The sequence below is a fragment of the Leptonotus elevatus genome, chromosome 9 (assembly GCF_054856555.1).
Source record: "Leptonotus elevatus isolate MCC_2025b chromosome 9, RoL_Lele_1.0, whole genome shotgun sequence".
Taxonomy (NCBI): domain Eukaryota; kingdom Metazoa; phylum Chordata; class Actinopteri; order Syngnathiformes; family Syngnathidae; genus Leptonotus; species Leptonotus elevatus.
The window spans coordinates 7,121,380-7,149,218 of record NC_141247.1 but is presented as its reverse complement, the minus strand read 5'-3'; the positions used below and the strand labels follow the sequence as shown (position 1 = coordinate 7,149,218).

At 38.4% G+C, this 27,839-nt stretch overlaps 1 protein-coding gene across 5 annotated transcripts in view; it reads right to left on the bottom strand.

Annotated features, from left to right (window-relative positions):
* The window catches only part of LOC147168238 (connector enhancer of kinase suppressor of ras 2), a 73,541-nt gene extending 46,146 nt beyond the window's left edge, over positions 1 to 27,395 (bottom strand). The window contains exons 1-2 of one of the 5 annotated variants that reach the window (XM_086085245.1): positions 27,007 to 27,395; positions 9,591 to 9,754 (exon numbers count right to left, since the gene is read on the bottom strand). In XM_086085245.1, coding sequence (XP_085941371.1) covers positions 9,591 to 9,754; positions 27,007 to 27,070 — 228 coding nt within the window. In that variant the 5' untranslated portion in view covers positions 27,071 to 27,395. The remainder of the gene's footprint in view (positions 1 to 9,590; positions 9,755 to 27,006) is intronic. The other 4 variants (XM_086085246.1, XM_086085244.1, XM_086085247.1 and 1 more) reach the window with 4 other exon arrangements.
* Between the last annotated feature and the right edge of the window lie 444 nt (positions 27,396 to 27,839).

Sequence of the window (27,839 nt, the reverse complement as noted above, 5' to 3'; positions counted from 1 at the left end):
TCCACTGTCTCAATTGTGACTACACAAACAAATTGTCACACAGTTATAAATGAATCCAAATGTAATAAGCTCTTCTTACTACAGTCTTACTATAGTTAGCCAGTAGAATTTTGCTTATCTGGAGTGTAAACTGTGGAGAGAGAAAAATAACATGCTAGAAAAAATTATACAATTTTGGAATCAGCATGCCAAATTTTAATCAGCAGAAAAATCGAACTTAACAGATACTTTTTTTCAAATTGTTCCCCAGTGGTACCCATCCATCAATTTTTCGAGACCAGTTGTCCTCATTGGGATCGTGAGTGAGCTGAAGCCTGTACCATCTGACTGAGATGAAGGGTGCGCTCTGGACTGCTCACCCATTACTAGCAGAACATATCTAGACAAACAACCATTCACATGCACATTCGTACCTACAGGCAATTTCATGTCTTGTTGTGGGAGGAAGCAGGAGTACATGGAGAAACCCCACGCAAGCAGAGAGAACATGCAAACTCCACACAAGTCGAGATTTGAACCCAAGATTCAAATGAAAGGCGGGCAATATGCGCCACAACGCTCCAGATAGTAAACTATTGTATGCAAATTCATTTGGAAAAGGGAACTGCAGCAATTCATTATATTCTATGAACAATACCGCAAAGAATCACAGTTAATGAAAAAGAAGTGCCTTCAATTTACAAACCCAATTGCCCAAAAGTTGGGACATTATACAAATTGGGAATAAAAACTGCATTGACGATGCCTTTCCAGATGTGGAAGCTGCCCATGCGCCACACACACTCATGCAACCCTATACCATCACAGATGCAGGCTTATAAACTGAGTGCTGATAACAACTTGGGTTGTCCTTGTCCTCTTTAGTCAATATGATATAGCGCCCCAGTTTTTCACAAAGAACTTGGAATCGTGATTGGTCTGACCACAAAACAGGTTTCCACTTTGCCACACTCAATTTTAAATAACCCCTGGCCCAGAGAAACGCCTGTGCGCTTCTTGGACTGCTTTAGAAATGGCTTCTTCTTTGTACTGTCGAGTTTCATCTGGCGGCTGGTACGGAGGATTGTGTTCACCCACAATGTTTTCTGGAAGTATTGCTGAGCCCTTTCTATGTTTGCGATGCAGTGCTGTTTAAGGGCCCGAAGATTATGGGCATCCAGTATGATTTTTCGGCCTTGACCCTTACACACAGAGATTGTTCCAGATTCTCAGAATCTTTGGATGATTTTATGCACTGTAGATGATGATTACTTCAACCTTTTTGGAAATTTTCGCTGGTAATTACCTTTCTGATATTTTTCCACTATCTTTCTGCGCAACATTGGAGGAATTGGTGATTCTCTACCCATCTTCGCTTCTGAGATACACTGCCACTCCGAGAAGCTCTTTTTATACTCCAGTCAAGTTGCCAATGGACTTCATTAGGGGTAACTGGTCGTCCAGCTGTTTTTGTTTTATAAGTGACTTAGCCTCTTATTGCTACCTGTTCCAACTTTTTTTGAGATTTGTTGGCACCATGACATTTGCAATCAACATATTTTTCCCTTAAAATTATACATTTTCTCAGCTTAAACTTTTGACCTGTCATCTATGTTCTGTTCTGAACAAAATATTGAAAATTGGCACTGCCACATAATTGCATTCAGTTTGTATTCACAATTTGTATAGTGTCCCAACTTTTGGGGAATTGGGTTTGTGAATATAAAAAAACCTGCAGTGAAAAATTATGTGGACCGATAAACAGGAAGTGTCACTCAAAGTAAACACTTGAAGGACACTGCAAAGACAAAAACAGGACCAATTTGGAGGCTTCCATTACCAAGTGCATTCTAAATGTAAATTCATGACATTGCATTACATTTCTTAATGGAGAGGTCAGAAACATACACCCACCAAACATGATGAAATATTTATCAAGTTGCCAGTGTATCTCTTACCAACGAATTGCACACTGTATGGCCAAATAAGAATTTAATAATTTGGAAAGTATTCATTGAACATACAAAAAATTACTTCAGTGTAAGGTAAAAAAAAAATGGGACTTTTACAGTCAAGCTGACGTTTTACGATTCAGTCGCGTCTTCTTCTTTAGTTGGAGGAAAGAATGATTAAGTTGTGTAAGAAGAGCTGAAGGTTCGCTTTAGATATGAGTGATTATGTCTTGCTGGACAATAACTCTCTCTTCACTCCTGTTAAATATTCACTATTGTATAGAGCTAGCTGTTGGCTACTGAGGCATGAGGCAACATGGTGAGTGGCTAAACTGAGACAATTAATGTGATGATGATGATGAATTGTATGTCCGGTCCCAGGACATATGAAGACTGTCACTGTGTTTTTCTTATTTCCATGTTGTAAAATTTGAATGGAAAGAGAAGCTGATTAACAGCTAAAAGCATGTCAACGTGTGTGCGCGCACATACACACGCACACACATTCAAACAACCTCAGTTAATCCAGCAGTGTGTGCCTGAGAGATAAGGTGCATCATGCATATACATTTTTTCACATTCTCTCTCTATTTCACTTCCCCGCTCACACCTCCTGTCCTCTCTTCCTCATTCTCTCTCTTGGAGGGTAGCACCTAATTCCCCTTAATTCTCTAATCCGGAGCAGGGCCACTACACAGGCTGGCTGTCAGGACATACAAAGCAGGCCTAAAATGCCCGAACCATTTCATAGCCAATGTTAAAAAAGAAGAAAATACACACATTCTATATGTGGGTGTTTGGATGAAAAATATATGGCGTAATGGTGTATGATTCTGTTAATATACCAGACCAAGCTGAGTCAGTTCAAAACTTTTTCCATCATTAATGAAACCTAATACTTGTACGGCTCTATAGAAGAAGAAGAAACATTCATCTTCGTAAGAGGGGAAGTATAGGCAGATGAGATAATGGTCTACAAGATTGTGGATAGTGGTCAGTGTTGGGAAAGTTCATTTTCTACGCAAACTAGTTCAAAGTTCAACTCACAAATTTTAAAATGAACTAGTTCACTTAATAGTTCATAATTGAACATTTTCAAACAAAGTTCATAAATCCAAAAATTAATTTGTTTCGTAGGTGTATTCCCCAATCCCCACCCAATGTGTTGCTGGAAGCTCGTAGGGCTGGACAATTATGGAAAAAAACAATACTAATGACTATTTTATTTGGAATTAAAATCACAATTAATAAAATCATTATTCAATGATTGCAAAACAGTATTTATTGAAGTACTAAAACTAAAGTACTCAAAACTATCATCACTGCCTAATAATGCATTTTCACCCCTACATGCTGAACACGTTCTTCTTAAACACTACTCTTTTTCTCAAGTACAAAATGACCAACATTTTCATTCTTATGCATTACATAAGTTATCATATTTATTTTATGCATGCATGGAGTAAACACTTAAATGATGAAAAAAAATTCCATTTGAGCATTTGAATATGACTCGTTTTTCACAGATTACGGAAAAGAGATGTGCCTTTGAGTACGACTATCTTATCTGTGTATATGTGCTTCCACAGCATTTATGTGTGAATATTTGTTATTTGAAGGAATATCATTCCCAAAGTTGATGCTAATTTCCCGTTAGCGTTAGAATGCGAACATTTATAGCATTAAAGGAGAAGAATGTTAACATGTATTTATGTATTTAAACTTAATATGACAAATGTTTCTTCTGTACTAAATATTTCATATAAAAAATACAAATAACATTGATTTTGTTCCGGGTTTCGGCCTTCCTGAGTGGAGTTTGCATGTTCTCCCCGTGCCTGTGTGGGTTTTCTCCGGGTACTTCGTTCTACTCTGACATTCCAAAGACAAGCATGGCAGGTAAATTCAACACTTTAAATTGTCCCTAGGTGTGATTGAAAATGTGAATGGTTGTTCGTCTCTGTGTGCCCTGTGATTGGCTGGCAAACAGTTCAGGGTGTACACCGCCGAAGCCGGCTGGGATAGCACCCCCGCGACCCTTGTGAGGAATAAGCGGATTAAGAAAATGGATGGATGGATGGATTTTGTTCAATAATGTTCAATGGTGGAAAATACTGTTTTTATTTACCCAAATATTTAAAAGAAAACATTTTAGAGCTATAAATTTTATTATTTGATACCGTAATATTTTTTCTCATGGTTTTCATACATCAAAATATAATATTGGCCCATGTTTGTATCACTTTGAAATTCTGGTTAGAAAGTTAAACCTTGCAATATACAATAACACATTTTCGTGACAATGTATCCGCCAGGTTTCCATGTAATCTATGCGAAATTATATTGATCATTTTTCTGGCAGGCGCGTTTTTAAACGAAAGATCCCTCTGATGCTGTGGAAGCTCTTATGCTTTAGGATGTGGCAACACAAATGTCAATAAAAGCCGATCATCTGAACTTACTTTGGGGTCAATCAGGCACTTTAAATGATATTGAGTGGGTGGTGTCACCCAATTAGCAGGAGTTTGAATCTGATTGGTTAATTCTGAACACACCCACTATAGCTGTTTATTTTTACCTCCCCTCTTCCCTTGTTTCACAACATGTAATGTATTTCTCAGAGTAGATAGTGTCATTGTATCAGAATTAACATTGTGAGCATGTCTGCTAGGAAGACAGAAACATGCTCATTTGTTTTATTCTACTAACTATCATTGTCAAATGAAGTTACTAGTGTACATGTAATGAAATGCTACAAGATTTGCAATGCTCATACCCTTTCTGCAAATTGCATTCTTTTTGTTGGTTAAACTAAGCTAAACAAACACGGATGGTGTAGCACAGCTTGGTTCCTCCATAATAAAAGCATTTGTGATCAATTTGGAGTAATGTTATTGATGCAAACAATTTCCTCCACTTTAAATCCTGCAATTTAACTCTTAGATGTCAGCTTTCGGGACATGGCAGGTTTTAATATGCAATGTTCACAAACAGTGTAATTAACACCGACCACCCCCTAACAAATGTTAATAGGGAAACATTTCAATCAAAGCCGTGACTTAATGAGATAATTATATATTTGAAGTGTTTCCATTAATAGAATGAGTACTACACAAACACCCACATACAACACATCAAAACAAACATCTAGAACATAGTGTCAAGCTCCAGCCCGCCACATCCTTTTATGTGGCTCGCAAAAAGCAAATGATGTGTGTCAACTTCCATGATTCTTGCCCAAATCTGCACCAACATTTCAAATTGTCATGTGTAATAAATATTAATGTTGAGATTGTGCTTTAATTTTTTTCTTACCCTTTTTACTTGAATAAACTACTTAGCATAACGTTTGGTTTCAGAACTAGTAATCTATCAATTTGTTGTAGATGATTAAACATTCATTTGGTTTCAAGTAACAAACAGCACATAAAGGCCCTCTGAGGGAAGCCCTAAGTACAATGTGGCCTGGCACAAAAATGAGTTTGACATCCCTAATCTAGATGATGGATTTCAATAAAGTGGACCCCTCAAGGCCAAATGTTATTGAGGTCATACAATATTGAATTATTCTACCAAACTTTTCAGTCCAGAAAACCCTGAGGTTATATTGAGATGTCACTGTCGAGCAAAACTTCCACAAATCAGGTGCTTTGCTCTGGCCCTCCTGTATGCTCTTCCCCTTGTTAAGCATATCCTTTCTCATGTGTTCCACTTGTAGCACATTGCCTTTCCCTTCTTGTGTGGATTTTTTAAATGTAAGACAGTTGACAAGGGAAAGAAATATGTGTGTGTGCTTATTGCTTTTATAGCGTGTGGTGTGGTGTGCGCGAGATTAAAGGGAGTAACCTGAAACATTTCTTGACAATAATATGTCATATGTGACCTCACTAGTCTAAACATGACATTCTGATTAATATTATGTTTGTGGAATATGAGTTCTGCAGCAAAATCCAGCCAGTTTCATCCATCTCAGTGGGCAGCCATTTTGCCACTTGCTGTCAACTGAAGATGACATCACAGTTGCTCAGGGCTCAGGCAACAACCAATCGCAGCTCACCTGTTTTCTGAAGCTGAGCTGTGATTGGTTACCTGAGACCTGAGCAACTGTGATGTTATTTTCACTTTACAGCAAATGGCAAAATGGCCGCCTTCTGATAGTGATAAAAACTGCTGGATTTTGCTGCTTAACTCATATTCCACTAATGCAATATTAGCCATAAAACCTAATATTTGGAATAGTGGGGCTGCATAGAACATATTATTGTCATTTGTCAAGAATTTTGTGGGGCCCACTGAGCCATAGACGTGTATTAGACGTCTCGTCTAAGTTTAGACTGAAATTAGCCCGTCTATAATTGCCTATATTTTAGCCCGAATCTAGACGACACACTTAATCAAGTAAATATTAAATATTAAATTAAATGTTAAGTTGTATAAATGATGGCAAAATGATTACTAGGATTACTACATTTTAAACAATCACTGATTAATGTACAGTTTAGTTTATATTTAGACTTGATTTAGACGTCTAAATCGAGTTCTAATTTCAACTCTCTTTAGACTAAATCCAGACGATTTAATTAAATACATTGAATAATGTTTATTGACAAAAACGAGTAAATAAATGCAAAGCACAACTGGATCATCAATGCAATGGCGGAGGCATGTGGTGGCCAGGGGTGGTGTTTCCAGCAATCATGGTGTTGTTTTATTTTTTAAATAATTTAAGAGAGAAGTGCTTCTTAGCTTTTTATTTCTTTTATGCTTGCTACAATTTTTTAAATGTATGTAATGATGATGGCTTGTACATCAGCTGTTTAAGATGCTACTATTCAGTTTTAGAAATATTGCACATAATGAATTGATATACTATCTTCTCTGATTTCAAACCATTCATCTTTAGCCAAATTAGTGATTAGTTAATGCACATGTAAATCCCAGCCTTTCTAACTATTAATGTACGTATCATTTCTACCTTCCACAACACTCTGACGTGCAGTAGGAGGACAAATTACACAAGTTATTGGCTAAACCACCTATTTCAGCATACTGTACTATGTCAAACGTGACTAATATTGCAAGTATGATTTCCATTTTGTCTCCCAGCAGGTAATCAATGGCACACATGCACACACACACACATCAGCACCTGTCAACGTGACAGGCAGGACACAAGGTACTGTATTTGTTAAGTATCACAATGTTCACAATGGCTACACTGTGAGTAAAAATATTAAATTCAAAATCCCCGACAGTGAATATTGGTGGCAAGACACCTCGTGCGCAGCCAGGAGTCCACAAGGTAATAATTGTGCAGCGGTGATCACAAGAGTGATTCAGAAGTGTGTAATTCTTCATCAACAAATATTTGCACTCCAGTGCAGAGAATTTAATATTTTTTTACAATGTATATCGACGATCTGAAACCAAAAGCTGTGATATAAATGATGGCAGTATTTTTGCAGATGTCAGCAGCCGGCTTTTGGAAATAGCTGTGGCTATTCTAAAAAAAATTAATAAAATCAAACAGTAAATGTAGATATCAAAGTTGAGATTTTCTGATGGTATTGGTTTTACCCAATAGTGAACCCTGGCTCCAGTGTGATTTGAAGAAGTGGGACGCCTAAAAGTATTTTTTTATTTGCTGTAACAATGATCTGATCATGTAATTAAAATGTGTAATAAACACACACAAAAAAATATATATATAAAAATAAATAAAATAAAATAAAATGTGTAATAAAATCTTTTTTAGACAACCTGATTTAACATAACATTTTGTCAACTTTAATTTCATTTAATATTGGTTTGCTGTGAATATTATATGTTTAACAGACATCTATACGGATATCTAGTAAAGTTTAAATTTGGTATAGTTTAGCAAACGTCTAAATTTAGACGTCTATAAATAGACGTCTATTAGCGGTTATTTAAACGTCTAAGATTAGGCGAGGTGTATACAATTGGAATAAAAAGAAATGTCTAGAAAACGTCTATAAATAGATGTCTATTAGCGGTTATTTAAACGTCTAAGAATAAACCAGGGGTCTAGATATAGACGTCTAAGCTGAGACGTCTAAAAAATCTTTCATTTTGAGACCAACCGGAGACCGTTTTTAACCTAGACGTCTATTTACCATTTAGACGTCTATTAGATGTCTTTTAGACCGAAAAATGCTCAGTGGAGGGTTGACTTCCCCTTTAAGAAAGTGCACCACATACTATACATAACGATAGGCTCTGTTTTCATGACCTGCACTGCGTTTGGCATGACTCTGCATTGACCGGGTGTTGGTAATTTCACAGATGCCTGCAAGCATATAATTTTTTACGTATTTTTTTTAAAATGGCGGTTCGTGCCGCAGTGAGCATGAACGTAGCTGTCTTGATTCAACGCCAATCAAAGTGGTCAGTCTCGCAATGAGATTTCTCTTTTGGCAAACGTCTGGTGAGTGTTTAGCAAACGTTAAGTAAATATTCAGCGAATGTTGCAGCTTTGAACGAACCCTGACGAGAAATCATTATTCACTACTTTCGCAAACATTCGCAAGCATTCACCCCCACGCAGAGGTGGGTAGTAACGAGTTAAATTTACTTGAATAACTTTTTGGAAAAAAAATACTTTTAAGAGTAGTTTTACCACACAACACTTTTTACTTTTACTTGAGTAGATGAGTGAAGAAGTAATGCTACTCTTACTCCGCTATAATGGGTTACACTAAAGTCGTTACCCGCCGCCCCGCTTGACTGACTGTGTGGGAGCATTTCCGCGGTCACTAGTGATGTGACGTTCACGAACGAATCAAGTCTTTTGAACGGCTCTTCAATGTGACGATGGGAACGGAGACCCGTTCAACCCCGTAACCCCCACCTCCCCTTCCCCCGTGCTCCACCGCTCGCTTTTGGAGGGAGCGTCATCTTCGTATATTAGTGTCAATCAAACAATTAACTTCTAAGTGGGTCGTTAAGCTCTAAAACAAGAAAAAAAGAGGACGATGCTCTCTGCGCATGCCTGCTTTAGCACCCTGGCAGAAGTTAGAACACAACGAGCTCAAAAAGTTATTTTTTATTTTATGATTTGAAGATGCCAGCATTTGCACATAATTTTGTTTTTGTCTATCTGATGACATTGTTTTTCAAAAAATAAATCAGACTTCATGTTCAAGGAGTTACTCAGTACTTGAGTATTCTTTTCAGTGAATACTTTGAGTGATTTATTTGATGACTACTGTTTACTTTTACTTGAGTAATATTATTTTGAAGTAACACTACTCTTACTTGAGTACAATTTACGGTGGGATACGGGCTTAACTGGCTATTCTGTTTCACTGAGTCCATGGCTTGGCCGAACTTGGTGTTGACCCAGCCCATTTAAAATTGTTGGCCCCGTTTGTTTTTTGAGCAGATGGGGGAGCAAAAAAAATCACTCTACACACACTAAACACTTCTATAATAGGTTAAGAAAATCTTTTAGTGACATAAAGCAATTAAGCCTTTGTGTACCCATACCTTAGCCTCTCTGGTTCAACACATTTACAATCATGTTATAAAAAAAGAAGTATGAATTGTGCCCCATGAAGTGAGCTGATTGTCTAAAATGCAAATTGTAACATCCCTCTGCACGCATCATATAGAGAAGGAGTGAAGAGAGTGACTGACCAGGGCACAGAGAAGATCAACTGCTTCGAGAATGAGCTCCTGGTGTCCTATCCTCGTAACCCCCAACTCCTCCAACTCCTGATGGGTGATGTGCAGAAGTTGCTCGCCACCCATTTGCTCCCGCTCGAAACTTTTCACATATTGCTGGAGACAGTCATCCAGACCTGAGAGAAAATAGGATGAGATTCAGGTCATATTCAAATTCACATTACTTTATTGATCCCTAAAAGGGCAATCCCCCAGTCACAACTTGTCAAAAAAAACAAAAACAACAATGAGTAATACAGAGGGAGACAGAACAGGAAGCCTGGTGGGTTGCCTTTCAGCGCCCCGAGTTTCTTAGATGGAAAGAAAAATCAAAAGAAAACATAAGGCTCAGGCGCTGACCCTTTAAAATGGGGCACAGTATGAACCTAAAAAAAAAATCAGCATGTAAAACTAGATAATAAAAGACATTTGGGCGAGGTCAACCTGCATCAAAATTCCGTAGCTGACAAACTACTATGGTATTTTTGGTGATGGTTAAAAAACACAGAAATCAACAAAGATTCATTGGGAATTGTCCAGTGTGTTTTTTTAAATTATAGGTTTATATAATATAATTATAGGCAATAGGTTAAAATCTACAAAATAAGTGGAATACTATTTGAAATTGTAGACGGCATTACATGCAGGGATCAGAAGTTTGTTTGCCTATGAATTTGTGCATGTTTATTTTGCACTTTTGCAATACAGGTAGCTACATTCCCCAATTAAAATTGTGTCTAACATACAGCATACCTCAGAGACAGAAGTAATATTGACTTTTAACCTGCCATGCAGTATATAGATGTGGTGGTCGGGGAAACTATTGATCAGTTAAGAGCTTCAGGCTTTGGATAAACAAAGTCAGCAAAAAGCACACCTAATGAACAAGCCTGTTAGAAAATGAGAACGCATGAGGCAGAAAGCATGAGAGCACCCATCAGAGAGGAGAATAACAGTGCACTAAAGTCTGCCTGTGAATGTTTGTTTCAATGTTTGTTTCAAACGCATCACACTTACAAAACAATTACGATTGCCGTTGATAAAGCTGAGTGAAGCCGTGAGGTAAACACTGATGCCCGAGGGAAGCGAGGATGGCAGGCAGACTGTGTAGTAGCACCTTAACACAGTCAACACACCCCCCCCCCCCCCCCCCCACACACACACACACACACTAATAGCAAAGCGGGAATGAGAGAAATCTGGCACTCAGTATGTCATGGGACACAGAAGGCAAAATATCATCTCAGCGTTATTCTGAGAAACACACAATCGTGTTACATACGATATAGCAGACCAAATTTCCATCCAACACATTTATATGTACTGTTACTCGGGGATAAAAATAAATAAATCACAATGGCTCATTGTGTTTGCTTCAGATGTGCCAATCTGGCATTGTCTCCTGCAAGATGCACGAAAATACATTTTATGTAGTGAAACTGCTACCGGCGCTTTCAAAATGAAATAACAGCATTTTACAGGCTTGAGATTATGGTAATTGCAAAATAACAAATGTCAACACCGTTTTTAATAATGCCTGGAAAGGGGATGACATTGCTCCTTCATCTTGACAATATTACATCCATGGAATCCCACAGATTCATTTTCCAAGCTTCAGACATTATCAAGCATTATCCTTAGGTGAGGGGGGGGGGGGGGGTGACTGTAAGCACATAGATTTCGATTCAGAGGGACTTAAGTGACTACAAATATATAGGGTAAACAATAATGTAACTAGGGACGTGCTGAAAAAAATGATATGGGATTATTATTGTGGGCTTCTTTACATATCGATACAGGGGCATTCAAATCTATATTTAATGTTCTAAGAGTCTACCAAATTTGACCTTCGAGATGCCATGAACTACTGAGGAAAAGACATTTATACTTGAGGCATATTTCCGGCTGAAGTCTATCGACGCAACTCAATTGCAATTCAAAGAACAGTTCGGATGTCCTGAATTTCCTGTCCAGTCAGGGTTCTACAGATGGGTCAACAAGTTCAGAACCCATGGGACTGTGCATAACAGCAATGGTAAAGACACTAACAGACAATCACACTCTGGACGACGAACCAGATGCCCGAGCCACCTCAACTGGTTCCTCTCAGTGCGGAGGAGTAACAGCGAAGCACTGAGTCTATCTCTAAGGGAGAGCCGAAAATATGCCTCAACTATAAATGTATTTTCCTCAGTACTCCATGGCATCTCGAAGGTCAAATTTGGTAGACTTTTAGAACATTAGTTCTTCTTGGTAAATCTGAAAAATAATAAGAATTGATTACTTATTTTTAAAGTTATTCAAGTTTAGGTGATGACTGTTTTTTTTTGTGTCACGCTGTAGTAAAGATTTGTTCTAAAAAATGAATCATTTATTTTAAATCAAATTTTCAGATGATTGACAGGTGATCCTAGATAGCATATGACAGTTTGGGTCGAACCATTCTGGTTTCAGGAGACGGGGGTTTTAGAACAATGAAATTGAACAGCCTACTGAATATACATTTTATTTTATCAACTTTGATTTTACTGAAATATTTACATAATGTAATAAGTATTTTCAAAAGGTTTTTGCATGGATGGTGCTTTTTAAAGTTATTTTAAAATCTTGCGTACCCCCTGGAGTGCCTTCATGTACCCCCATTTGAGAACCACTGGTCTAGTATAAAGCATGGCAGTTTTATCTATCTAACTAGACAACATTTGACTTTGTTTTGCTCAAAATGCCGATACATTCCAAACATTTTCCATAAGCACATAACTATCAATATGTGGAGATGTTCTTATATCTACAGTTGTATGTAGCATAATACAGTAACAAAATGAAAAGCAGAAAGAACATTTTTAATAGAGACATTTGAACTGGCAGTTCCAATAAATTGAAAATACCCAAGTACACAATACTCAGAAATGTATTAGGCCTAAAAGTTTAAATTAATAGAAATGATCAACATATATAGAAAGAGAATGTGCAATGTATAAAAAAAAAAATTATGTCCAGTATTGACAGAGATATCTGCAAGTTGAGTGCATGAGCAGATTTCTTCATGCAGCCAGCAGCAACAATAGCAGATACAGCCATGCTGAAATGATGGCGGCAGAGCAGACCCTGCAGCAAGTAGCGAGGAATATGAATTCATGACATTACCATATGAGAGAGACACATTTGCTCTTCTCATTTGTACCTCAGCTTCCGAGGCAAGGAGGCATTTATGAATCGTGGCCATGTTTATACAATGTGCCACATTATGAAGTCGGTTTGGGGCAAATACATCTATTTATTTGGGAACTGTAGATCTGATTAGTTGTGTTAAGTGTCTCAACTCAATTCACAACAAGCAGCAGTTTGCCAGATAGGCCTAACAATACATTTTTTTCTAAAATAATCTTCAAGCCATTTATTGCTTTTCTATGCAGGTTACTGTAAAACTAAACATATAAAAAAAATACAATTACACATTGTGTATTTAAATCTTGCCTCTGCTAGCTTAATTCTAATATACAATGGGGAACCCCATAGGAAAACAGGATAACAATTAGCATCAAGGTGGCGGTTTCTACCTTTTAAACGACAGATATTTCAACACAAACAGAGCAGCAACACATTTAGACAGATGATACTGTAGTTACAAATGCAAATCGGTACCTCTAAATACACATGGATGTACAAAAACCTACACATGGAAACGTACACATTAGCCTGTGTTGAATCAATACATCTTCCCTTAAATTAGTGCTTCTCAATGATTTTTTTTTCTTACACAGAGAGAAGGACTGCTCTAAAGTGACAGTGTGTAGAATGTAAAGGCATCTAGTGGTGAACTAATAGAATGCATCAAACCTATAGGCATGTGCATTTCAAAGGACTACGACACCTCAGAAAGACCACACTTCATAAGCCTCCCACCAAATACAACATTTGCTAAGTCATTCACCTTCGGGTATCCGTAGCAGAAAGATGGTGGTAAAACATGTCAGCCTCCTGTAAGATGCGGCCCGGCATATGTAAGATAATTAGTGATTACTCGATCTAAGATTGTTTTGTTTTTATGTACGTTAATGTGATAGTTATATTTTTCATATTATTGAAATTAATAGTTTTGTTTTGGTTTTTAATGAATGAACATTGAAAAAAAATCTTAATATTCTACACACTGTCTTTTAAGCAGAAGAAGCTGATATTTATTACGATGAGGGTTGCCAAGCAACCAACAGCATGGGAAGCCTCAGAGTAGAAGTAAGGGATCAGCATTTGCTGGCCCTCAGGACTCAGCACTGATGCAAGGCTAAGGCCCGCGCACATACAAACACAATACTTACCCGTATTCAAAAAAACATTGTTGAAGGCCACAATAAAATCTGATTTTACTGCTTAATATGACTTTAGATGAAAAAGTTTCTCAGCAGCGATTTTCCAGCTTGCCCATTAACATCAACTGAAATCAGACAGTCAAATCTGTTTTTAGTTTTTCCGTCAAGACCATGCTTGGGTCAGAGTGGAACTCGTGCAAAGAGCACTGACAGGCAGCGCAGACCGCTGTCTTATTGCCTTGCTTCCTATCTTTGAGTTTCGAGATGGAAAAAGTGCACGGTAAAAAAAAGACTCAAAAGTCACTGAAATATTCCTACTGTGAAATATTCATCACATCATGACAGAATATTCTTAAGAAGGTGGCATTTTAGCTCTCCCGTATGTGAGCTTTCAAGTGCACCCCAGCCTCCTCACTGAAACGCAGCTTGCTGGATGCGCAGGCAATCTCAACTGATGGCACTTCTACTGGAAATATTCATCTTCATACAAATGTACATGCTAGAAGTGAATATTGACATTCAACGCAATCTCCAATTGAGAGAGTAACTAATTCCTGCCGCTGTATTGAATAAGGAGTCAGAAAGTCATAGCAATGAGCAAATATTATTATGTTACTATTTTTATTTAAAAAATCATGTACAATGCTTTTAAAAAATGTAATGGCCTGCCATGTGTAAAATAAACACTATATTATGTTTGTGATGTGAAATGTGATATTTTATCTCCCAAAATTGCACATTTTATCTGGAAAATTATCTATTTTGTCATGATTTTAAAGTTGTCAGATAGGGATGTTTGATACCACTGTATGTATATTATTATATTTTTAACCTGTGCAAATACTCAACTCTTAAGTAGTCACCGACACTAGTAATTGTTGAAAATTAAAAAAAAAAATTAAAGAAATAGTAAAGAAAGAAAGACCTTTGGATATATATCCATGAAATTATTGGCAATTTTCTATTCTTCTAATTTCTAGTTCCTGATCATCAAATGGCCACAAGAGGGTGAATCCGGAATAATGATACCAATGCCTGATATATCTGTACTTTCCCTGTCAGTGTTCGCATCTTTATCCTAATTAACTGCAATAAACGAATCCTGCATAATGTTTATGAGAACACTTTTCCCCAAGATGTTAGAGTTGCCATTAACGATTATGTTTACATTGAAAATATTTTATAAACACGCAAAATTTGAACATGATCCAAATAAAACGGTGACCCATGTTCTGAGCACAAAGAAAAGCAGATGGACAATTTGGAATCCAATTCAAAGTTCCCTGCGGGAAACAATCACATCACATAAGACTTAATTGCGTAATATACTGCTTGCTGTCCTGCAACTTGGTGGCCAAAACAAAATACACACACTCTGCAGTGAATCCTTTGTTGGTTTAGTAAACTTAGTGCATTTCCCATTGATGTGGTTCCAGACAACAAACAAACACATCAGGTAGCAGTGTTTTCTTTTATTATTATTGGTGAGTGAAAGGCAAATAAACACAAAATGGTCTACCGTGCTACAGTAAACCAGCAAGTAGAGCTTACTCAGGGAAGCATATTATTCTCCTTCACATGATTTAAGAAAATATGTTGCTTGGACAACATACTAGGCTGCTTGATTATGAAGAAAATATTCATCACGATTCATTTGGTAATAACTGCAATCACGATTAGGACAATCCTTTATTTTTTGGTACAAAACAAGAAAATGTTTCAACTTGTAAAACAATATTAAGACAAATTCATTTCTTTGAAACACTATAATTATGAAAGTTTCCTTTGGACCAAACAAGATATATTAAATTAGTCATTTTAAAATAAAAAAAGGTCAAATCTATCAATTTTAACATCTCAAAATTAGTATGAATAATCTTTTATTTTTGTTTACGATTATGCCGATTTTGTATTGATGGAGTGTAATAATTGAAATTGTAATTGAATTTCTATTAATTGCACAGCCCTACAACCCCATAAATGATCAATTATAATTAAAGACAGCTGCTATCTTCATGTCAATCTCCAGCTCGGTGAAGTCACATTGAACCTGAATGGTTCATTTCCCAGTTGGAGCTGCTAAAGGTTTAATTGCTTTCTCACCACAACAGAAATGTTCTGAGAACCCCACATCTGTTTTGGTTGGTTTGGTCCTCACCTGATTTTGGTTTCTGTGTTACTTAAACTGAAAGTCAACCTTAAACATTTCTTGACAAAAATATGTTATATGTGACCTCATTAGTCTAAACATGACATTCTGATTAATATTACATTTGTGGAATATTAATTATGAAGCATCAATGACATCAATGTTGCTCAGGGGACAGGCAACAACAAATCAGAGCTCACCTGTTTTCTGAAGCTGCACTGTGATTGGTTGTTACCTGAGACCTGAGCAACATTGATGTCATCTTCAGTCAACAGCAACTGGCAAAATGGCCGCCCCATGAGATGGATAAAAACAGCTGGATTTTGCTGCTTAACTCATATTCCACTAACACAATATTAACCAGAAATGCCATATTTAAACTAGTGGGGCTGCATAGAACATTATAGACCAAAAAAAAATTGTGGGTTAAATTCCCCTTTAACACCTGACTAAACAAACCACAAACAGGGAGGAAAATGCCCTTTTTGTGTGTTTTTCCTCTTTTGAGATCAAAACACCCTAATAAAAGTGTTGCTCCTGGAACAACAGGTGCAAAAAGACACACAGGACCCTCTGTCTAAGTGTCCGCCGGGCTAGAGCTGGTACTTTGATATGATGCCCACTGCATCTCTCATTCTATGCACAGCTCAGCCATAAACTGTGCTCTCCCCGTTTCTCCATCATGGCCTCATTTCCTCCCCCATCTTAGGGAAGCTTTTTGTTCATTTTGCAGCACGTTTTCCCATTCCTAAATTTCCTGCTCCCTCATCGTTCGAGTCATTGCACACGAAGGACTGTGTGTGTGTGTGTGTGTGTGTGTGTGTGTGTGTTTGTGTGTGTATGGGGGTGTGTGTGTGTGATGCTGCATGCATATGTGCCTCGCTCTGAGCCTATAGGTTATCCAAGCATGTGTAGCGGGCATCTGTGTGTAGTTCATGCCTCCCCATCTTATGACATGTGTTGTGACTCCAACACGATCAGATCTGGTTTCCATGGTTACCAATGCCCCACTTAAAGCTCATGCTCCCAAGTTTGTGTGTATATGCGTGTGCGTGTGTCCATAAATGCGTACATGAAGTTCACCGAAACCGACAAAATCTCCTGTTGAAATGGATTGCAAATATGCATGCAAAAATATCAACATGATGAATCAAACCCATTTTATAATTGTTATGACTTCATACAAACTGCATGTTTTTGTTGTATTGTTTACCCCTGTTGCCATGTAGGAACTGTGTGTTTCTTGCTTGTGGTTGCACACATAGAAACAGGTGAATGCTTTGTATCTGAGTCGATAAAAATGCATTATAAAAACATTTCTGGATTTATTTAGCTTATTACTGTGTAAATAAGTGAAAGGGATTTTTTAAACGTTCTATGGATATGTGCGTACATTATTCCAGATAATTAAAACTACACTGTGTATGTTAATGCTATTTTATTGGCTGGGGACCAGTCTAGAATGTAACCTGCCTCTCAACCAAAGTTTCAGCTCCAGCTTTCGCTTTAAGTTGTGTAGAAAATAGAGGGATGCATGTTTATGTTGGTTTTCCAAAATAGTCAATATCATTTACAGTGGATAGCATTTTGGGATCATAACCAGTTGTATCAGCTTCTTAAATAATTAGGATTTTGTTGGACAAAACCACCCTCAAAAAAGGCTTGTCAAGGACACTGTCATATTTGTCATTACATACTGATCATTAAAACAGTTATTTTGACCAACACATTTCTTGACTAGGTTTCAAAATTATTATTATTTTTCCTGATCATTTTGAATTAACATAGGAACCTCTGATATTATCACCTTTACAAGTCCATCACTCCCGCAGTAAATTTAATCTGCATTATAGAAATTCCCTATTTGAATACTTTATGGGCATCTTTCTATGGCATATATGGCACTTCATTTTTTAAATATAGAAAACAATTTTAAAATAACGCAAACACATATATTGAGAGAGCAAGCGCAAATGATAGCACAAAAATACTGTACAAACAGTTATTATTATGCAATTATGCCGATCTCGCATAGCGTTTACAAAAATATATATCCAAGGATTCCAAACTAACAAATTAAATCATCTCACTAAAAAAATGTTTTACTTAACACTACATCTGTATGAAGTGCCTCATACTAAAACGATTACCGCAAAAACAGCTCACAGCTAAACAATTTCAAATTCTTGTAACAACTGCTTTCTTACCATACGATGCATTTGCCTGACAGAAACATTGCCATGAACTAAATAGACTAAATAAATAGGAGCAACAAAATGTGCAATATGTTCCCACCAAAAAGTGAGATTTCAAATGTTTGTAGTCTACAGATTTGTAGAGTAAATTTTACTCTGAAAAAGACTATATTCTTTCCCAGTCTAAACATAGTCAACTTTATGCTCTGAAGAGAGTAAAATATAAATAAAATTAAAAAAACAGTTGAGGAACAATCACAGAACCTTCACGTTGGGAGACAGCCAACCTAACCCCTGACCCATGCCACTCCTGCTCTGTGTCAATATATCGCAGATTTCAGGTGGAATCCTCGTACCTCAATTTTTGCTCTTTTGGACTCACCAGCAATATATTAACTAAGAGTAAGTCTGGCATAGCTCAAGTGGTAGAGTGGCCGTCTTCCATGCTGAAGATTGTGGGATCGTTCCTCAACACTTCAGTGTTGTTGTTGTTTTAGTATTTTACTCCAAGTGTAAACTTTACTCTGTTTAGAGTGGGACTGAATAGTCTTTTTAGAGTAAAATGTACTCTATATGTCTAAAAATGTGGAACACAGTGTAAACAGGCTTGGGCTTAAAGACGAGAATACACAGGATGGAATCACAGCCATGAGAAGTCTACACATAACATAACCAATATGTCTTCCAATTTAAACCACTGAGAAATAATAAAGGAATATGGACTGGTAGTAAAAGTGGTATTTCACCCACTTGCTAGTAGATTCAAACAAACAAAGAAGGAAGATTCTTCCGGTAGAAGGATCAAGCAGCTGCGAAAAGAACCACCCATATGCTATTAGTTGGCAGTTGATCAGAAATAGATTCTAGGTCAAAAGGTTCATACTGTAGGTGGACTGCCAGGTTAGGTTACATTCTAATTACAAGCAGAAGGGGGGGGGGGGGGGGGGTAAAAGGCTTCGTTCAACATTGTTTTGTTTTGTTTGTTTGTTTTACCAACAACCTTAAAGTACAATTTAACAACTTTAACAGCAACTGGACTCTTGCTCCACTCCTCACTAATATTTGAAAGCGGCGCTCAGAGGGGGGGTTGCCTGAAGGACTGTTGGGTTTGCAAGGGGGAGCGGGTTGGGCGGGGTCTGGCTGTGACTGACAGCAGAAAACTACGATCTAAAGAATTTCTATACGACGACAAGTTCTGATAATAAAAAAAAAGAAGAAGAAATAAACTAACCCAATGCTATGCTAATAAATCACTAACCTGAAAATTGATATAGAGATGTTCGCAAACGCTTCTTTTCAAACTGTAACTCGCTAAGGAGGCGTGTACGAGACTGAGCCAGTGGGCACCCAAGCGACTACGTCAGTTTCACGGAAGTGACGTGGGTAGTCTGTGCTCATCCAAGGTGGACAAACAGCCAAATTGTGTTTTAATTCAAGCAACTTTCAACAAACATGCACTAAAATGTCAAAGTAATGACCAGAACATGTAAACAGCTTAAGTAGACACCCTTTTATACAGTTTATCAGGGGGAAAAAGAAAAAGAAAAGTTGATTTGATGTTGTGTTGCTCTTTAACCCCAAAAAAGTTTTTCAATGCAATGTGCACATTTTGTTCTGAGTCAAAAAAATAGTATCAACATGGTTGACCAAAAATGTTGCTGCACATATAGTATTTAGATTATAAAGTATACAGGGTAGAAAAATGGTGAAATTGTAAATCGGCTTCAATGATGATGATGATGATGATGATGATGATGATGATGGTATGTAGTTTGGGCACACAAATCATTTTACAGAGATACCTCGTTTTCACACAAGTGCTCACGTTGACATGCACATATTAATCAAGTTATTGCCATGGTTTGTAGTATGCCAGGTGATGATTATGCTCCTTTTAGCTTGTTTAGCAATGGGTCTTCATTAAGGAAAATAGTACAGGTCGAGCGGTATGAGACATTATCTTCGCAGCTCTCTATAAATTGTACATGCATTTTATTATTTTTTGTACGCATTTTAATTTTTGCACAAAAGAGATTTACCTTGACTTGTGATTATTATACCACTTGAAGGCAAAGAAAAAGAAAAAAAATACCCTTGGAGTGTCGAGTTTTGACATTACTAGTTCTTGTAATTATCCTGCCAATCAAAAGTCAAGATTGGCAAGATACGAGTTAATTAAATACTTTGTGCACTACTTCACTTCTTGCACATGGTCTGCCTTCTTACTCATACTATGATATTGTCAAAACACCTCTTTTAGGTGTTGTTAATTTGGGGGTGTTCTTCTCTTCGGCAGATATGCATGCGCTATACAATTTACTCCGTCAAATGAAACTCTCACTTCTTTCCCCCGATGAATACCTTTGACATCAGGGTTTTTTTGGTCATTCTCTTACTATATGATGAAAATTCTCCCAATGAGTTTGGTTGTGTCTTACTTTAAAGGTGCTATCTTCCGTACCAGGATATAATAACTCAAATGTTGATTTCTTGTTTAGATCTAGACTTCTTCATCATTATGATTTGAATTCATTGAAGAGCTCTGGTCAACCGTACATGAGTCTCTTTCGATCTGTTTTATACATGCTCCACTACATTAATCAGAACCGTTTTACAGTAGTGTGACACACAGAAATAAATGGTACTTCATTTACTTTTCCACCTTACTGTACACAGCCCTACAAGGCTTTACATTCAACTATTCATTCACCTACTGATGACGCAGCATCAGGAGCAACTGGAGGTTCAGTGTTTTGCTCAACGATACTTCGACGTGGAAAACAAAGGCATCGAACCCACAACCTCTGGGTTGGGAGAAGACCACTCTATCACGGAGCCACGCCGCCCCCGGTGTCAAATCCAGGTTCATAAAGTAAAAACTGTGCCACGGTTTGGCTCTAGCCACAGGTGCTTCTAATCAACCAGCAGGTAAACGAGCTCCCGGAGCAGAATTTTTACTTTCTGGACACTTCCGGTGACAAAAGCAGATTGATGATTACATCAAATAATTTATCAACAACAGTAGCACAGTAGTTATACCTGTTTCTACACTTATATTAAAGCAACAGCTTTATAAACGCAAACTAACGATAGTTTAAAACAAGCTCTCTTGTCGTAGACCAGCTCCAGTTGGAAGCCGCCATTTTAAAGTCCAAAAAAGACGATGTCACTGCACATTTAGGTCAAGACAGAGCATGCGCACACAGGACGCAGCCTGGATATTCCGACTGAAGTGTATGCATGACATCAAATCGGACAGACAAAAGGAATATATCACCCCAGTTTATTCCGATTGAAGTGTTTATATTGAGCATTTTCATTCGTTTGGCCATTTTAGTTTATTTCTAATTGGAATACAAGGTTACATCTAAACCCAGCTTCAAACAAGAGTCAAACCCCAGTTTGTTCAGTCTGCGGCAAAACATAAAGGAATTGAGAGAGGTGAAGTGTCACTATCTGAAGGCGTGAAGCTGCAACAGCTGTATGAATGTGCAATATGGAAACAGCAGCGAATAAACGCCTCTAATGCAGATTTACCAGGAAGCCAAGTCACTGTAAACTCGAACGTTCAAAATAATCAAATAGATTAAGTACACAATACTCAAAGTTTTATGAAAACTACTACTAACTAAACTTTTTTAAGTTGGTGTAACTTTGTATGCTTTTATGAGTAATTTGTACTAAAAAGTTTTGATTAAATTGAACTATACTAGTTTTTGGGTATCTTAAAAACATAAATAAATTCATAATTTTAGCCCTATAGTTGACATTGTAAATGATAATTTGTTCTCAGTTTCCTATCTGGTTTAAATAAATTAATTATAATTTATATTCGATTATTAACATATTCTCATAGCAGGTGGCATGGTGGCCAACTGGTTAACTTGTCTGCCTCCTAGTCCAGAGGTTGTGAGATAGAATCCGGCCCTCTGGCTTTCCTGGCTTGGTTGCATGTTCTCTACGTTCCTGCGTGGGTTTTCTCCGGGCACACCAGTTTCCTCCCACATTCCCGAAAAATATGCATGGTATGTTAATTGAACACTGAATTGTCCCTAGATTGTCTGTGTGTGCCTTGCGACTGGCTGGCAACCAGTTCAGGGTGTACCCCGCCTACTTCCCAAAGACAGCTGGGATAGGCTCCAGCATTCCCGGGATTTTCGTGAGGACACACAGTGTACTTATGGTTTGGACTTCTGTTAACTTAATCCAGTGGTTTTATAACATTTATAAGTTAGTAACTGAGAATAATTGAGTTGCTGTAACAGTAAGCTTCTAAGTAACTATGTATCCCCAAAAAATAATTTGGTTTAATCAAAGCAATCAAGTTCTGCAAAACTTTAACTTTTGAGTTGATCAAATGAGGCAACAGATGACCTCACTTTTTTTAGTTCTGCTAACTTATTCGGGTTAACAGTGAATGTGAAAGGGGCTACTGTGTAATATTGATATAATAATCGAGTCTACAAAGTACAGGTCAGCTAAAATGTTAACCCTGCCATCACACAAAAGTACAAATGAGTGTGTGTGTATTATGTGTTACAAGCAAAAAACAGTCCTATGGTCATTCAATTGGTGTTTTGTTTTGCATTAGTGTATTGGACACTTTAGAGCACGTGTACAGCTTGCATTTTCGTTGCGTACACAATAGGTCCAATGTCTAAGGCTCAAAATTGATTATTTTTCATATTTCAGATGAAAGCTGTCATTTAAGCAAAAATAAATGATCAACACATCAACTACGGTACTTATCTAAACAATGTTTTCACACACTTTCCATTAAAAAAAAAATTTGGTGTATAATAATGCTCATTTCTTATTTAAAAATGAATTTTAAGATTTTTTTTTAAAGAGCAATGAACATCTTTGGTACATTGAGTGTCTTTGGAACACACCCTGCCACATTCAGTTTCTGTCAAACACAAATACGCACATAGAGGAAAGTCCTCCAGTGTGGGTGTTCAAAATAAATGCTGATGAGTCATCTTTCTATGAGCCTTGCCGGTGTTGTGCTGCTTGAAGTCGTTCAGCAGCACACAGTCTAGTCTTCTGCTTAAATAGATTAACCTTGCAGTGAAAAGATTCCTAAAAAGTGCACTGCTAAGAATTTGCCTCAACAATGGCACAGGAATATGTATGCTGTCTGATATTGATTTAAATCAACTAAAGTAATTTACGGGGGGAAACTACTTCAGAGGTCTGAATGAAAGGTCATTTAATTTTTGTATCACATAAATGTAAGAAATAACCAAAAATTGTATCATTCCTGAAGAACATTTACATTATTTTGTTTAAGGGTAAATCACTTTGATTTGGTCCATGAAGTCACTCAGTCGGCCTTATGAATATAATATTGGAACTTGTAATTGATATTGAATGCTGAAAATGATTTTTAAGCCTACATAAGGAAAAGGATCCAAGGCAAACCATAATTTACCTATAAATGTATGTTGTACCCCTATTTATTTTGGAGAAATTGTGAAATGTTGCATAGCCTGCAATTTTCATAGCAAATGTTTGAGAATTCTGTGGCTATTGCACGTCAGCCATTTTATGCCGTGAGAGTTTGAATTGGACAAGGTCAAATGTTCTTTATTGCTTCCTCTCAACAATTTCCCAAAAATAATAGTGATTAAAAAGTCACCCTTTAGATTATCAGCCACAGAAGAGATAAGAAAATGAAGAAACAACTGTGTTTGCCAACTTGTTTCCCTGCTTCCAAAAAAAAAGTTATATTTCTAAAGATTGAGTTGTCACTTTTTTAAGGGACACAAATTGCTTAAGCACTTTTGAAATTGGCCTCAATGTCACTGCCATAAAGTGACAACGTGCAGAAAAAGAGGGCTGATGGGCATCCAGGAAATGAAAGACCGAAGTAGGATTCTGTGCCTGAGAATGAATTTCATGGGACATGTTATGATGAAAATCAATCTCTGAGACCAGGAGTGTTCAGAATGACAACACGCCTACTTTTTAAATGACTGGAACAGGACTCCGGTATGGAATCTGATGCACTTTCTTTTGAGATGCACATGAATGTATGGATGAGAAGAGGCTACTTCACTCCGTGTCCATTGCTGAGGTCTACCACTCTTGACATTTGGGAACATCTTTGGAAGTCCTAAAATCCAGAGAGGTCCCACACAATGACAGGGAGAACACCCACATGGAAAGGCCTGAGACAACACTTACTACTTCATAAGGTACTCTTTCAAAATGTGACAAATATATCTAAAAAAAAAAAAAAGAAGAAGAAAAAGGTGTTGCATAAACTGTACTTCTGTTATGACTGTGCTTTGGGTTGGATCATGGAGCCATTGTGTTATAATGCTGATGTTGTCAGTTGCTTATGCAGTTATTATGGTCATTATGATGATAATGTGATAATGCAGTCAGTTGCTATGCAGTGGCTATGTGCCTATATTAGTAACTCTTAGTTTGTCCAGTGATGTCACTCTTATTATATAGGTTAGACTGTTATATAGAATTGTGCATTGCCCTAGCAAGAGTTACTGAATGACACTTTTGTCAGTACGTCAAGGTTCCTTAGCCGAGGTTTCCCGTCACTAGCTTTCTTCCATGCAAGGTGTACTTCCATGTTTGAGGTTGCTTACATGCATCCAGCGCTGCTCTTTCAGTCGAGGCTTCTTTGCATCCAGCCCTGTCAAGTTTCTTGTCCAGGTTTTTAATGTCGAGTTTTTCTGAATCCAGACCTGCTCTCTGTTGTTACTTGGTATTAGCAGGCACGTTTCCACCGCGGGACGTTCGGGTATGGGGTGAGGGGGATGGACTTTCACAGGAACCGTCCTTTCAGTCGGCCCGCTTGTAGCTGTGTCTCCACTGCGGAGTACGACCCATTTCGCGACGTCACAAGTTTCGATCAACACATAAATGCCGTGCGACGGTTTCTTTCGTGACGTCACCCAAGCACCGCGCGGTGAAAATCACGAGGAAAGAGAAACACTTTAGGTGGTTGCTGTTTTTCTCTGCTTTTTATTTTATGTACTTTGCGTGGATGGATGGTTTGAGTGAGAGGAGATGGCGTTTAGATGAAGAATTTGAAAAGGCTGACTCGCAATTCACCTGTTCCGATTGACACGTAATTGCCTTGCAACGGTTTGCACGGAGCCACAAAAATCTGAACAACAACGGGGAAAGAGAAAAAATTTGTGGCGGTTGCCGTTTTTTTCTACTTTTTTGTAAAATGTACTGGGCATGGATGACGGTTTGAGTGAGAGGAGACAGCATCTAGATGAAGAATTTGAAAAGGCTAACAGTAGAGTGGAACGAAAATAGGCAAAAGATTATAAAAATAATTGTTTTGGTGGAATAGACTTAAGCCAAGAATGCATCATCGTTGCGCATGAAGGTAAGATAATTTTTTATACTAAATAATTGTTAGCCAATCAGCACGAAAGCTCGATTGGGAGTTTATCGGGCCGGCGGAGTAACTACCCTCGAGTAGGACCTCCGCACGTCCCCGTAAGTTCCTGTAAATGTGGCCCGGTTGGGAAGGCTCTTGCAGTGGAGACACGCACATACGGGGCTGGCCCCGTAAATTTACTCCGAAGTTCCTGCGGTGGAAACGTGGCTCTTAAGACTCTGTTTCCCAACTTCCATGCCTTGTCTGTGTTTGGGTCCTAATTCTACACTTCACGTGACAACTTCATTGTATTTCAGGTTTTCTCCACTGTGTTTGGATTGGAACAAATTCTGTTCAGAACTACTTCTATTCCTATTTCCTGTTGTTCATACTGAATATTCACCTAAGTAGGGGATGAAGCCGGTTGATGAGGACAATTAAGTCAAGGACCTAAGGCGTCCATGTTTGCTCGCTGCCTTGTCCTCTGGGGTTCTCTGAACTACCTCAGCATCGAATCGTGATCCACCATTAAAAACAATGCCAGTATACTGCCTGCACAAATACACCATTAAAATGGCTGATCACACACGATTGCGGACACCCCCATTTCCCCCTTCTCTATCTCTCATGTCTGTCAATCGGGCTGCCACAGTTAGTGTCACACTGCTCCCTAGCTGATCAGTGTGTGAGTATCCGTACCCCCACCCCCCCTCTCTCTCCCCTTATCCTCATCAGCTTAAACATCTCTCATGCAGACAGACATATTATTAATGGCCACTTATTGATACTGACTTTTGAAAGGGCTCACCGAATGAGGAAACATAATTCTTAGTGAATCTTACTGAACAGGCTGACATTCAGGTATGGTTTGATTTGAGGCGTGTGTGCATGCATGTGTGTTGGGGGGGGGGGGGTGATGCAGCTAACAGCATTAATCAAACACACAGGTACTGTATAGCACACACACATTGAGTGGTGATATGAGCTTCAAGCATGTGTCAGTGAAAGGAGCTGATGACAGATCCTCCACATTCATTGATGAGACCACTGCATGGTGCTTACTCCGACCGCATCAGCAACATCAGCCTGTAGGTTTGCCTTGCAAAGCGCATTCTCAAACAAACCATATGACACGATGAATGCTGTGTCCTCACTTCTTTTCATTTCTTTTTTTTTAATAGGAAACCCATCTCACTGCACCACCTCCAACACATCTGGTTTTGCGTTTAAAACCACTCACTCATTCAGGCAGGAGAAGCTCCACGCATGCAGCGTGTGGCCGCTGCTGCTCACTTCACCACCACCCCATAATCCTCAGTCAGATCACATACAAGCCCGGACGTTGACGTGATGCAGAGAAGGGATCCTAACTCACCTTTCATCCAGTCCAGCACTTGCTTTGGTGTCCATTTACTTATAGGTTCCATAACCAAAGCCATGATGTCACAGCCTCTCTGCGTTAAACAGCACAGGAGTGAAAGCAGGCGACATATGATATAACGTCTTGTCAGTCACATCTGGAGTGACGTGGCGCTGGATAATTCGGAGTGTAAAGAGACGGTTGTCGGTTTTATTCCCTCCATCAGAGCATGGCCGCCTGCAGAAACGGTGAACGGGATGCGGTGGTGCAATCTACGTGCACGCACAGACACGCGCGCACACGCGCTCCCAGCTTACCTCCCCTCTACCTCTCTTTCTCGTGCCTTCCCGCCAGCAGCTCGCGCGCCGTGAGAAGGGGATTCGATGGGAGGGACCCCTCCCCTCTCCTCTCCCCCAACCCACCTCGCTGCAGCATCATAAGGGCCACCTCTCACAAAAGAGACCGGGAAATGGTGCAACGCACATCATACAGAGAGGATCTCGTTCAGCGCCCCCTCCTCTTTCCATCCACACTTTTCAGAATACGGGGTCAAAGAGCGTTTAGGGGATGGGTTGAAAATCATTTAAAATATTGAATATAAAACATAGAAGGCAATACCTGTAATAGCCTGCTAATATGTGTGAATCGTGCTAGGTGAGAGAACAGTTTATGCCTTCTTGTTGAGTCTGACTCAACCAGAAAGGTGAAATGTGCATGACTAATGATCAAGCAACACTATCTACGCACGGGGATATCCGCAGCAGTCGTATGCATCTGCAACTCGAGACTGAGCGATCAGCTGTGAGGGACAGCGCCCCCTGTTGTGCACCTGAGACATGGGTGACGTC